At 43.6% G+C, this 12,703-nt stretch overlaps 1 protein-coding gene across 2 annotated transcripts; it reads right to left on the bottom strand.

The window, feature by feature from the left end:
* Positions 1-4,188: 4,188 nt before the first annotated feature.
* On the bottom strand, positions 4,189-12,152 carry SELENOS (selenoprotein S). 2 transcript variants are annotated; one of them, XM_008165478.4, is made up of 6 exons: positions 11,943-12,152; positions 11,486-11,620; positions 9,115-9,221; positions 7,421-7,510; positions 7,231-7,309; positions 4,189-5,292 (listed from the first exon to the last, which is right to left on the bottom strand). In XM_008165478.4, the coding sequence occupies exons 1-6, from the start codon at positions 12,019-12,021 to the stop codon at positions 5,210-5,212; spliced, it is 573 nt and encodes a 190-aa protein (XP_008163700.2). In that variant the 5' UTR covers positions 12,022-12,152; the 3' UTR covers positions 4,189-5,209. The 2 variants fall into 2 exon arrangements, with proteins under 2 accessions (XP_008163700.2, XP_023958671.2); XM_024102903.3 differs by having other exon boundaries at positions 7,234-7,309; positions 11,943-12,118.
* Between the last annotated feature and the right edge of the window lie 551 nt (positions 12,153-12,703).

Here is a 12,703-nt window from a genome sequence, read left to right as displayed (position 1 = left end):
GGTGGCCAGAACCCGGGCAGTGTGAGTGCCACCGAAAATCAGCTCCCGTGCCGCCTTCGGGCATGTGTGCCATAGGTTGTCTGCCCCTGCCATAGACTAATCTACCAAGGGAAGCACTGAAAGCCTCACCTCACCGAGAACTTCAAAATTAGACTGGACAAAACTCTAGAAAACACGGCGGAACTTGTTTTACTGCAAGAGGCAGGCTACTTATGTGGAGGGCTGGCTGGAAAACAAGAATTCAGTTACGCAAAATTCTGCATTGCATTCCATTATAATGTGGAGTGAAACCAAGACCGTTCAAATAGTTCTGCAAAGAACCCAAAACAAACCAGCCCCCTGTGGGAGAGCAGCCAATAGCCTGGGGGTTAGGGCACTCAGATGGGAAGTGGGCAAACCACATTCAAGTCCCTGGTATATCAGAGACTTGAAGCTGGGTCTCCCCATCATGCCCGAATGGCTCGGCTGCTCTGGAATGTGTCTTTGTCCTGTTTTGACCAGCAATTCCATCCTGGGCCTGAGAACCCTTCCCAATGAAAGTTTAGTCAAAACTGCTCTCTTTCAAGTCTAGCTATATTTCTACGGCACCTAACACCTTGGAAAGAGATTTTCAAAGGCACAAACTTAACTCCTTTATGCCTTTGAAATTCTACCCCAAGGGTGTCTTATACTTGGAGGTTTAAACAGTATTTGTGTGAACTGGAAACTCTGTATTGTTCTAGCAAAATAAGTGTCAGTTTTAATGTTTTACAATATAATCTCTGCCAGCGAAATATCTCCAGTAAATGCACAACAGTGCAATCACAACAGTCATTAAGCTATAAGCATTTAAACCAGAGAACACTGTTGTGTTTGCTGAATCCAATGAATTTAGGGAATGATCCTGTAGCATTGCAAGTTTGTTGAAATTTTGACATGGTCTTCAATAGGAGCATGGCACTCCACAGTTATGTTATAACCCCACTTGTAGTTCTGGATAATTCTCCCTCTGGGCTAAAACTTTCCATATTTGCTTTCAGTCCAGAATTAATCTGCTTTTTAGATGTCTGAGGGAAAAAGTTTCCAGCTGTTTGAGTAATTGCAAGCCAAAAACAAATATAAAGTGGGCGGGTGGGGAGGGAGGAGGATTTTTAACTCGCTCGCTATTAACTCAAAAATGACTGATTCAAGAGCACTCAAATTTGGCACGTTTCACAGACCTGAGGATTAAGGTGGGTTTTTTTGGTTTTTAAAGTTACCAGCAACTAAATAAACTTCCTCCATGCTCAGTGGGCATCTCAGTTGCTAAAGAAGGAACAAAAATTGGCATTACTAGTAGGGATGGGCAAAACGTTTATTGTTTGTCAGAAAAGACTAGTTCTGGTCACCCATGAAAACTGCTTGTGAATTTGATCTGATTAGTTTTGACTGGGCAAAAGTTTTTCAAGGCCAGCTTCAGAAAAGAGAGTGAGAGGGTACTTTTCCCCTTCTAACCAATGATGAGGGCATTTGCTGGGATGTAGGAAAACCAGGGCTGAATCCCCACTCTGGAGAGGGGACTTGAACTCAGCTTTCCTGTGAGCATCCTAACCACTGGGCTCAGGGGTATTCTAGGGTGGGCTACTCTCAGTCACTCCTCTTGAAACTGTTCCATTTTGTATAAACACAAATCTTCATTGTGCCACAGTGAGCTCCCCGTTAGCTTGGCAATTAAGGCACTTGGCTGGAAGGGAGGAGACATGGAAGCAAATCTTCTCTGCCCAATCATTCACCTAGCTCCAGTGACCAGGGAGCTCAGTGAAACGCACATTCCCACTGCCTGCCCCGAATGGGGTCCTGACACAGTGAGGGAGCAGTGCACAGCTCACAAAGAACAGATACTACGCTTGATCTTAGCTCATAGAGCCGAGAAGCGGCTCAGTAAAGATCTTTTAAGGAAAAAAAGCTACCTTTAAACAAAAACAAAACAAGCAGGAGTCTGGGAACAAGGTGAGTGCAAAGGAAGCCTCCCTACTCCCCCACCCCCCTTTGATTCTGCCTCTTTAGAATCTTTGTAGTTTGGGGCATTTTGCACCTTTCATTCAAAATTAAATGTCGCTTTCTATGGTGAAGATAGTATCCCAGTGTGAACACACGCTGCTGCCCAGTAAACCCAGACTTAGGGAAAACTCACTCATGCTCAACCATGGGGGTCTGAAGGCAGCCCTGTCACCCTGTTTACTCCCGTGATGGGTGATCTTCAAAATCTACCAATGGAGTTTTTCCTGGCCTCCCACTTTCCTTTGCTTTATTCAAAAATGAAAAACCCCAAGAAGTGAAATGCCTCACACAACAGTACATGTCACACACATACTAAGGGACGTTTGACGGTATGAATCTAAGCACAGAGGCCAGGAAATGAAAAGATGGTTGTGATAGTATATTAACAGCCTTCTCATTGCACATTCTGTATGCATTTAGATACATCCTTTACAAGCTAAAATCAAAACGACATATGTAATGGGAGCAGACTAACACTGGGAGATCCTTCACTCTTCCAGTTCCTGACTAGGGACTTTAAAGCTCACAAGATTAAATGACACGTTGCCGGAATATTGCATTTATGGTCAGTGGTTGAAAGTTGGGAACATAAGCTGTAGGGGGTAGTCGCTATAAAGATTTGTGAACTCATCAAATGGAATATCCATACAAATAAGCAGAAATAGCAGTGAAGGGTCTTCAAGTGTGTGTTTAGAAGCACAATTTTGCAAGGGGCTTTAAGCTAGTTTAGTGAAATAGGCCACTGTACATACTAACTCAAAATAAAGAGATCAGAGAAGTGTGGCTACTTGCCATATGCCTTTGATGGGAACTTCTCATGCTTCATCTTGCAAGAAACACAAAGAAGGACGAGCCAAAGCCACTCAGTTCTCTGACAAAGTACTGAAGAGGGTGGGACACTTATAAATCAGCTGCCTTTGGCTCAACACTATGTCCACCGACACAACTGAATATATGCCAAAAAAAAAAGGATGAAGAGCCTACACTCTTTCTTCACTTACTGTTTAGAGCATGTAGAATTTACACAGGCTGGAACTAAACTTATTTGCAAACTGTAGACTCTTTTCAGCACAGATGTTCCGTAACCATCACACAGCATAGACCGACAGCAGGGTACAGAACAGGCTTCTGTATCCAGCTGAGCTATTCAGCATGGAAGACAGCCAGGCCATCAGCCCATGATGGAAGATTTCTGCAGTGCCTCTGGTGGAGTGAAGCAAGATGGTACAGTAAATTACTCTAGTGGCCTCCAGATGAAAGACCTGATCCTGCCTGGGGACTACTAGACTCATGCAGGTTCCCACTGATGTCATCAGCACAGGGGTCACTATGAATGGATCCCACTGCAAGATCAGAGCAACAGAAGTAATAAAGTATTGTTCTTCTATTTGAAGATCTTTTAGTTTTCAAAGTAGCAGCCGTGTTAGTCTGTATCCGCAAAAAGAACAGGAGTACTTGTGGCACCTTAGAGACTAACAAATTTATTAGAGCATAAGCTTTCGTGGACTACAGCCCACTTCTTCGGATGCATACCGAAGAAGTATGCTGTATGTATGCATCCGAAGAAGTGGGCTGTAGTCCACGAAAGCTTATGCTCTAATAAATTTGTTAGTCTCTACGGTGCCACAAGTACTCCTGTTCTTTTTAGTTTTCAAGTTAACCAGCCCGAGATATTTCCACCACCCCAAAAAGCCAGAGATCATTGACCACAGCCTGGAAAGAGCTACTGACCTTCTCCAACCATTTGAAAGCACAAGGCCCTTGCCATATGTTTTTCAGCAGAAGCTCTCCAATTGTAATGGTTGGACAAGATTCAATTGCCGAGGATCTGTTTTACCCCATTTTCCATCATTTGTAACTTTCTGAAGCGTTTAGTTTTTAGCCTGATATTTTCCCCAATTTGGTCTCAGCCTGAAGGCGATTTATTTATTTATTAGAAAATGGACATTCGGCATTGAAATAGCCCCCCATTAAAATTAAAAGGGTTTAAAAAAAAAAAAAATCAATGAGAGGCGCCATCAAAATGTCAGGCCAAGCATTAAAGTAGAATTAGTCAAAAAAAATATAGCCACACAGTTCAGGAAGTATCTTGCTTTAGACACATCTATTGAACTAGAACAGGTACCTCCTATGTAAAAAGATGCTGTAAAAACCACAGTATTGCAAATACTAAGTTAACAATTTATTTCCAATGATATTCAATATTTACAGTGTTTCGTTTTACAAAGCTGTTGAAATAAAAAAAGATAGAGAAAGAAACCCCCATCTACTGTCTATTATCAGTGATCCTCACTGGTTTGTTTACCATTTATAAGGACAACATCATTCACTGCAGCTTGTCACAGAGACTCATCTATAATAATTGGAATTTTGTACTAAACCCATGACATCTGAGCCCTTGGAGCCATGCTCGAAGTCGCCCACTGAAAGATTTAGCACTTAGTAACCAACAGAAACATTAAGTCAGACTTTTTGAAGTGCCCCCAGGAATGGAAATATCATACAGGCAAGCCCTATTCTTACAGGTCTCTGTCACCCATATGCCTTTGTGCTCCCCACTACAATAGTAGGTTATTGTAGCTCACCCAGGTTTTTTGAAACTCCAGTTCTACTGGAGTTGTAGGTGCCCACTGAGAGTTTTGTAAAATTAGATTACCTAGACTAGTGATAGCACTTTGGTCTCTTATAGCACCTTCTGGCCAAAGATCTCAAAGCACTTTATGAACATTAATGAATTAAGCCCCACAGCACTGCCCCGTGAGGAAGGTATACATCCCTATTTTACAGAGGTAAACTGAGGCACAGACCATTAAGGAACTTGCCTCGGGTCACACAGGCAGTCCGCTGAACAGCCAGGCATAGAAGCCAGACTTCATGACTGAGTCACGTGCTTTAGCTGTAGACCATGCTTCTTCTCTAGAAAAAGCGAAAGACAACTGTTGATTGACATTCTGCTCCCTGTATAATCTTCAGTCTGTTAAAAAAGGATAAACCATTTTCCTGTGTGTGATAGTGTGTCAGGGCTTTTAGCTGTCACATTAAAATCTGTGTGTCATGTACATTTGTTTCTAAGTCTACACCTGTACTAAACCAAGCCCCCAAAGAGTCACGGTGACATGCAAGCTGCAAGCAGTTGAATAGTGGGTCAGATTAGACCTGCTAGTGTCGTTAGACACCAGTAAGGTTAGCCTCATCCACTTGAAGATGGGCCGCCTCTGCGACCTGGTCTCCAAGCACAGGTTCCACCACCTTCTCCAGACAAAGGATTATAACCTGCAACGACAGAGGAGGGAATACTAAAAATATGGACAATTGAGAGTTAGAGGATTTATTTTGTAACACAATCCTACAGTCCATGTCATCAGTAACTGAAGTTTGGCGATTTTAGAAGGTTACATATCACAATACAGCATTCATAGTTCACAAGTCTGGCTCACTCCAACAGAGAAATTAAGTGACAGAAGACTCACAGGGCTTCCAAAATGCACAAGTGAGATGTGTAGTTTGCAGTGATAACACTACACAAAGTCTGCATCACAGAGGTAGCACTGCTCATTCATTATTGCAGAGCATTAAACTTCATTTTTTTGCTGCGAGGTTAAACTCTGTAACCTGTTTAAAGTAAACTTCTGACAGAAGCAAAGAAGTAGTATTGCTACTGGTGTTAGAGAAGGGCATGCCTCTTATCCCCATGGGTTTGACAATTTTGTTTTTATATTTACTTTTCCCATTTCATAAGATAAACCAGACATAGACACTGAGTTTTAGTTGGATTTCCTAAGATGATAAATACCAGATCCAGTTACCTTTTACAAGGGTACACTTGGGAAAGAAAGATACAGGCTTGCAAATGTCTCTTGTCTAATTATTTTGTCCACACATGATCAGCAGGCAGATTACTACTCTCTGCTATACTGACTGAACAGTTTTCAATATCAACCTATTCCATTCAAACCTCCACTACTTTCCCCATCATTACAGAAGTTATCTTGTTCACTGGACAACTAAAAGCTCTATTTTCAGAATTTTATTCAGCAACTAGAACAGCCAGCAGGATTCTTCAACTGACCCTTGTTTACCTCACGAGCAGAATATAGCCATCTAATTCCATAATCTGTAATTTAAGCATGGGTTTTGCCTGGGATGAAGCTAGGACAGGTGGCAGTAGGGAAAGGACTGAAGGAGCCAACTGATTTTATGAAATTTCGTAGCTTAGCTGCGGCCCATTCTTTGTTATTCTCTCATTTCCTGTTCAGAACAGTTTTAATGCTAGGCATTCCACAGTAACAGACTACTAGAGTATGCTGATGATAAACAACATACAACGTGTTTGGCATTGATGGCAGTCAATCTCCCATTCAAGTAGGATTTTCAACTCAATAGTAAAATGAACTATTGACTAAACCTATTAAAGTTGTGCAGGTTCTTTGTGCAGCTATTGTAACTTATTCACTGCTGTACTCTCAAGGTGTATTCCTTCTGCATTTGTACATTCACTGGTAGAATCATCTGGACAATCACCAATTAGAATATTGGTCCCAAATTAGGCTATTATTATTAGGGAAAGTAGGTGCATTGTATATAGGAGGGGAGGAAAAGAAGAGACTGGCTGTGTGGCTTTTATCTATAGTAGTGATATCATGGCTCAATCAGTGTGGCTTCTGAGCAGTCAGGCAAATGAAATGCTGTATTAAACTAAAATTACACTTACATTTGCGTAAAATAAAACAAATGGCAGAAGAGAAGTATCTAAAAAAATAGTGCTCGGAGATGCACACAAAAAGACCAGACGGCATGCCATGGCTCCTTTTATTTACCCTGACCAAAAGAAGTTCTCCCCCCCCCCCCCAAAAAAAAAGTTAATAAGAATCTATATTTTCTGATATCAGGAGACAGCGTCTCTGAGTCATGCTAAAAAAGTTATCTTAAAGGGCTGTAATACTGTCAGGTTTCCCCACACAGAAACATACGAAAGGCCCCGAGATTTTTCCCCATAACATTTAGCAGAACGTAGCTACAAAAAAGTTGAACTGACTTTGTATTGACTACAAATAGACGAATCCTCCAACAAGACATGTTCCGTATCGAGAATCAAAGCTTACCCTCTGTCTCAACAAAAAGAGAAATCACCCATGTATAAAATAACCATCTAGATAGGCGAACAAGTATTTCATTTTCCATAACTGACAGACACCCAGGTTTCATACTTACTACCTCCTCGCAAAGGCTTTTTGTTAGGTTTAGGCTTCGGGACTGTTGACGAGGCAGAAGCAGCGGATTCTATTTCTTGCTGTTCAGACAAATGAAAATTATTTAGAGCTTGTCAACTTGTAGTTTTCAGCTAGTTATCTAACTAAAGATATTTGCTGCAACATGTGATGTTTAAGAAGAGTAAAGTTACCTGGTTCAGTTTCAGATTTCCTTTATAGCTTTTTCCTTCTTGCATGCTTTCCCATATGGCTATCTTTTGCCTTCTCTTCTCTTCTTCAAGCTGAGGGGTGGGGGAAAAGAATTTGTAACACTGTTTGACTGTATAATTAACTGGAACGATCCCCAAAAAGCCAATAGCTAAAGTGCTGCCATTTTAGCATAGAAAAAAAATCATAAACCAAACACTGAAACAAAACGGATACAATTCCTACTTTTCCTTGCCTTAGCTAAAGTAGTAATAGCCAAGTCTTTCCACCCACACTGCACAGGGATGGGAAAGAATATGACTTTAAATCATAGCTGCACCTCTTTTCCATGTGCTAAGACAATTTGAAAGAATAAAATGAAATGCTAAGTAAAGAGCTAACTAGATTTTAGAATATAAAAAAAAAGGTCTTCTCAAAAGCAAATCTTTACAAAACGTGGATATGAAGGCATTTAAAATATCAGAGGCTTTTGGTGGAAGAAAACATATTGTTCAAATGAAGTGTTGAAAAGCAGAATAAAGCATATTTTCCACATGGAATAGACAGAATTATCAGCATATGAAAATGCCACCGGAATCTTTCTTAAAGTAATTTATCTAATAGGCAGTACAGGATAATGGTTAACATATTAGACTTCCTTATTCTTAAGGAAGGGATAGGAAAAGAGGTATATCACTTTGTCCAGAATCAAAGAAAGCAAGGCTCTCTCAGTCTAAATACTCGGTCTAAGTGCATTGGATTAGATTTCCTCAAAGATAGCTATTCCTGAACACAGTTTTCTATTAGACTTTGGCTATCAGGATTTCTTCTAATAGCAAACTACACTGATAGGGACTCCGACACTTGAAGATTACTTACAAAGAGATATTACCACCTCTATTGACTGCAGGCAGAAAATAAAGTGACCTAGGATTAGTGAGGTTCTTTACTGCTATTCCGATTATTAGCTTTCCTATGCTGTTACCTAGGAGACAGCATCATTGAATTATGTATTCCTCATTAGTGCAAGTTGTACTCTACAGCTTTTTAAGGCCTCACGGAGTTGCACTGGCACTCAGAATTTCCTGAAAAATTAAGCTTGCTATTGAGCATACAAATTCCATGTGCAATTGTGTAATTAACTGGCATCCTAATATAGCCAGTGTAAGCATCCGTTTGCATACACAAAAACCGGGTTTGCACACACTATCACAGTCACTGCCTCCAAGCCTGACTTTTTAAAGAATCAGGCCTATAGAGAGTTTTCTCTTATTGTATGTTTTAGGAGAAAAAAAGTGTTAACTAAGTCAGTTACTTCAGGAAGGAGTAGAACAAATAGTGGAAATAGTCCAGCATGAATTAATTTCCTGCATATTAGCAAGATCTATTCATTTTGACTGATCAAGATCATCAAAGCTTCAACTCAACCAAGCACTTCGGCATTTGGGCTTAAGACAACTGTTCTCCTTATGCCAAAAGTCTTTGAAGTAATAGAAATGGAATACATTGTCAGTCTTCACCATTTGATCCTTAAGCCATGGGTAATCTTCCAAGCCTTCTGTTCCAAACAGAATATGGAAGAAATCCAGGAGTTCACATATCTTCTACAATTTGGTCAGGTATAAACCTACTCTGTATCAATAAATACTGGACTGCAAATTAAAGAGCTAAATAAATGTCCTCCTGGCCCTCACATTACCTGTCTTTGCTTTTCTTTGAATTTTTCAGCTTGTTCATTCAACTCCTCTTGCATCCTGAAGCGAGCGGCTGCCAGAGCTTCCTGCCGTCTCACCACATCATCAGGTTCTATGAGATCACGGAAAAAAAAGTTGGCAAAACGATCATCTTCAAAGAATCTTGATACAGAAGTGTAACCATACAGCTTTATAGCTGCTCTGGAAGAAACTGTAGCTGAAGCTTACTTTGTAATTAATCTTTTCCAATAACTTATATACTGATCCAACTGCGGATCCCAATTAGAATTTTTGGAATGATCATTAACCCATTAAAGTTAACCCACCCATCAACAATTTAAAGTTGCCATTCTAGTGTTTGACACTGGTTGGTAAGAATTATTTCAGAACTACTTGCCCATACTCTTGGCGAGAATCCACTTTCATCTACATACAGAACTTTTTCTATTAGGTTTCAGAGTAACAGCCGTGTTAGTCTGTATCCGCAAAAAAGAAGAACAGGAGTACTTGTGGCACCTTAGAGACTAACAAATTTATTAGAGCATAAGCTTTCGTGGACTACAGCCCACTTCTATGCATCCGAAGAAGTGGGCTGTAGTCCACGAAAGCTTATGCTCTAATAAATTTGTTAGTCTCTAAGGTGCCACAAGTACTCCTGTTCTTCTTTTTCTATTAGGAATCATTAACAAACCAGTCCAGACTCCCTCCCATTCCTTTTCCAATTGCTCCCGCTTGTCTCATCATAACAATAAAGTGAAAGATCCAACACGCTCTGTCAACAGAGGCATGATTTATGAAGATATTATACACTCTTCCTCCAAGGAGAAAGCAGACAGCCTGAGACAGACCACCTGTTGTATCCACCTCTTTCCCTGCTGCCTTTTGTAAGTGTCACAGGGGAAAAGGCTGACTTCCAAGAAAAACAAAAACCCTCAGATATTTTACTCAGCATTTTCTATTTATAAAACTTCCCTGTATTAACATTTTATATGCATGAGTTGTATATTAATATGTATTAAATCACGAATAAACAATTGTTTGGCTAGAGAAGTTTCAGCAGTAGTTGGGTAGAATACTGCATGTTTTGCATGTCAATTTTTTTCCTGTGACTTAGTATTTCCATTGCAGCCTGCAACAATGGAATACAATTTTTAGAAAAAAGATTCCTGTATGGTTTCATTGCACAGTGAAATCCAGTTATCCCTATTAAAGAAAGCCAGCATGCAACGGGAAGGCAATAGGTGGGTTAATAGGCTCCATGCTGCCAGTGCGCCAGCCTGAGTCAGTGCCAAACAATTACTCTTTACAGAGCACCATAAGTGTACCTCCTGCTTTACAGTAGCTTGAATCCAACTTAAACAAAACCTGGAATACAAAACTGCATACAATTTACAACCTAGAGCCACAATTCAAGAGATAAGATAGCATACATAGCAGGCAACTATTTACTCATATTACGTAGGAAGTGGATGGTGCTAAGGGATAATATGAAGAAGGAAGTGACTGGCAAATACTAATCAGGCGGGTTTGCAAAGCATATCAAACATCTTGCAGTTTCTCTGTCAATTCTATAAGGTGCTCAACTTCCGTAGTGACGAACCCTGAAGTATTTGGGCACCACAGTATCATCTATGTCACTATACAGAACACGTCGCTTTCAAGATCATAGTCAAGACCCACTATCCCCAAACTCTATGCTCTCCTGCAGCACCTATCCTCACTGCTTCCTTTATTTCTCCCTTTTCCCTTCAGGCCACCCTCCATCTTTGGCAAAGCCTTCCCAGTCTTCAAAGCCAGATCTTTCACTAAGCCTTCCTCCACTGATCTCCTCGCCAATGAGGGCTCTGCACCTTTGACGCCTGAAAAGTTGCCTTGGGTATCACATCTGTTTTAGTTCATAAGATCCTTAGAAAAAGAACGTTGCTACATATTGGTGTTTATTAAAGCCCTGCACAGGTCTGATATTCTACCAATAACCATGACTTTGGGAAGCCTTCCGAGATATTACGCACAAGGACCCACTGTAAAGGATCTAGATCAGTGGTTCTCAAACTGGGGCCACCACTTGTTTAGGGAAAGCCCCTAGCGGATCAGGCCGGTTTGTTTACCTGCCCCGTCCACAGGTCCGGCAGCCAGTACATCCCTTGGTCCACGCCACTTCCAGCAGCTCCCATTGGCCTGGAGCAGCGAACCGCGGCCAGTGGGAGCCGCGATCGGCTGGCCCTGCGGACGCGGCAGGTAAACAAACCGGCCCGGCCCGACAGGGGCTTTCCCTACACAAGCAGCAGCCCCAGTTTGAGAACCGCTGATCTAAATAGCGGAAGGCTCCCGGGGCAAGCAAATGTACCACCCCAGAGCCAACGGAGATTTACAAACCAAGCGGCACCCCAGCTGCCTCGGGTCGGGTCCTCCTCTGGGCTCTCCTCTTTTCAGCCAACTTCTGAACGACGAGGTAGACGGCGATGCAGGCGAAGAGGAGGTACCAGCCGTAGCTGGCCAGCAGCGAGCCCACTGGGGAGAGAGGAGACGGACGCGTCAAGCCGCAGGTGCCAAGGCTGGGGCTGGATTCCCACTCGCTGCCGGGGAAGAGGCTCCGTGGGCCCATCGCCACACACTCGTATGGGGCCTGTCACCCCTCGCCACCCCCACGGGCCAGGGCAGGCTGCGCGCTGGGGGGGAGGCAGCCCCCGGGGTCGGTGCTAGCTCCAGCGCCCATCCCCCCTCACGATCGACCCGGCCCCGTCGGGGCGGGCGTTACCCCCCGAGCCCGGCCCTAGGGCGGCCGCCCCAGCCCCAGCCCCAGCCCGGGGCCCCGACCCGCCCGGCCTCTCACCCGACTGCTGCAGGGCCTGGATCCCCTCCTCCTCCAGCGCGGGCCTGCCGGGACCCGGCGCCCCCCCGCCCAGATCCATCGCGGCGGACGCGGCCTCCCCTCACCGCGAGCCGGATTCACTCCGCCAGTCCGGCTGAGCGCCACTTCCGGGAGCCGGCACCGCCCCCCGGGGCTCGTCCTCGAGCTAGGCGACACGTAGCCAGAGGCTCCCCCAATCAGAAAACAGCGCTGCTGCTGCTGGCCAATCGCGATACAAGAAAGATCAGGGGGCGGCGGTCAGTAAAGAGACGAGGCAGAGACCAATCAAAAGAAGAGGGATCGAAGTTGCGGCCAATCAAGCGATAGGGGGGGAGGCCAAAACTTAAACCAATCAGCACGGGCTGTCAGACGTTCAGCCCAATGATAAGCAATCGAGAAGCGGAGCGAGGGTATCCCTAGACCAATCAAAGGGAAGAGGTGCTCTGAGTCTGAGGAGCCCGGATCTATCACTACTGCCCCAGGCTCCGCCCCTGGATTCCAGCTGCCCGCCCCGGGGAATGAGTGATGGGTGCAGCTGCCACAGGGGCTGCAGGCGGTGGAGGCCCCAAGACCCTGTCTCTTAAGCCATGGCCCAGTCCTGGACTTCGGGAGATCTGCATCCCTGTGTGCAATGGCTGTGACTTGCAGGAAGAGGGCCTGCCAATAGCTGGTACTGGCCTGGAAGAACTGAGCATTTCTTCCTCTCTCTGCATTTGCTAGTGCATCCCTCACTGCAGGAGCTG

The sequence above is a fragment of the Chrysemys picta genome, chromosome 10 (genome assembly GCF_011386835.1).
Source record: "Chrysemys picta bellii isolate R12L10 chromosome 10, ASM1138683v2, whole genome shotgun sequence".
NCBI classification, from domain to species: Eukaryota; Metazoa; Chordata; order Testudines; family Emydidae; genus Chrysemys; species Chrysemys picta.
Note: the sequence above shows the minus strand (reverse complement) of the source record. Positions and strands in the feature narration are given on the sequence as shown.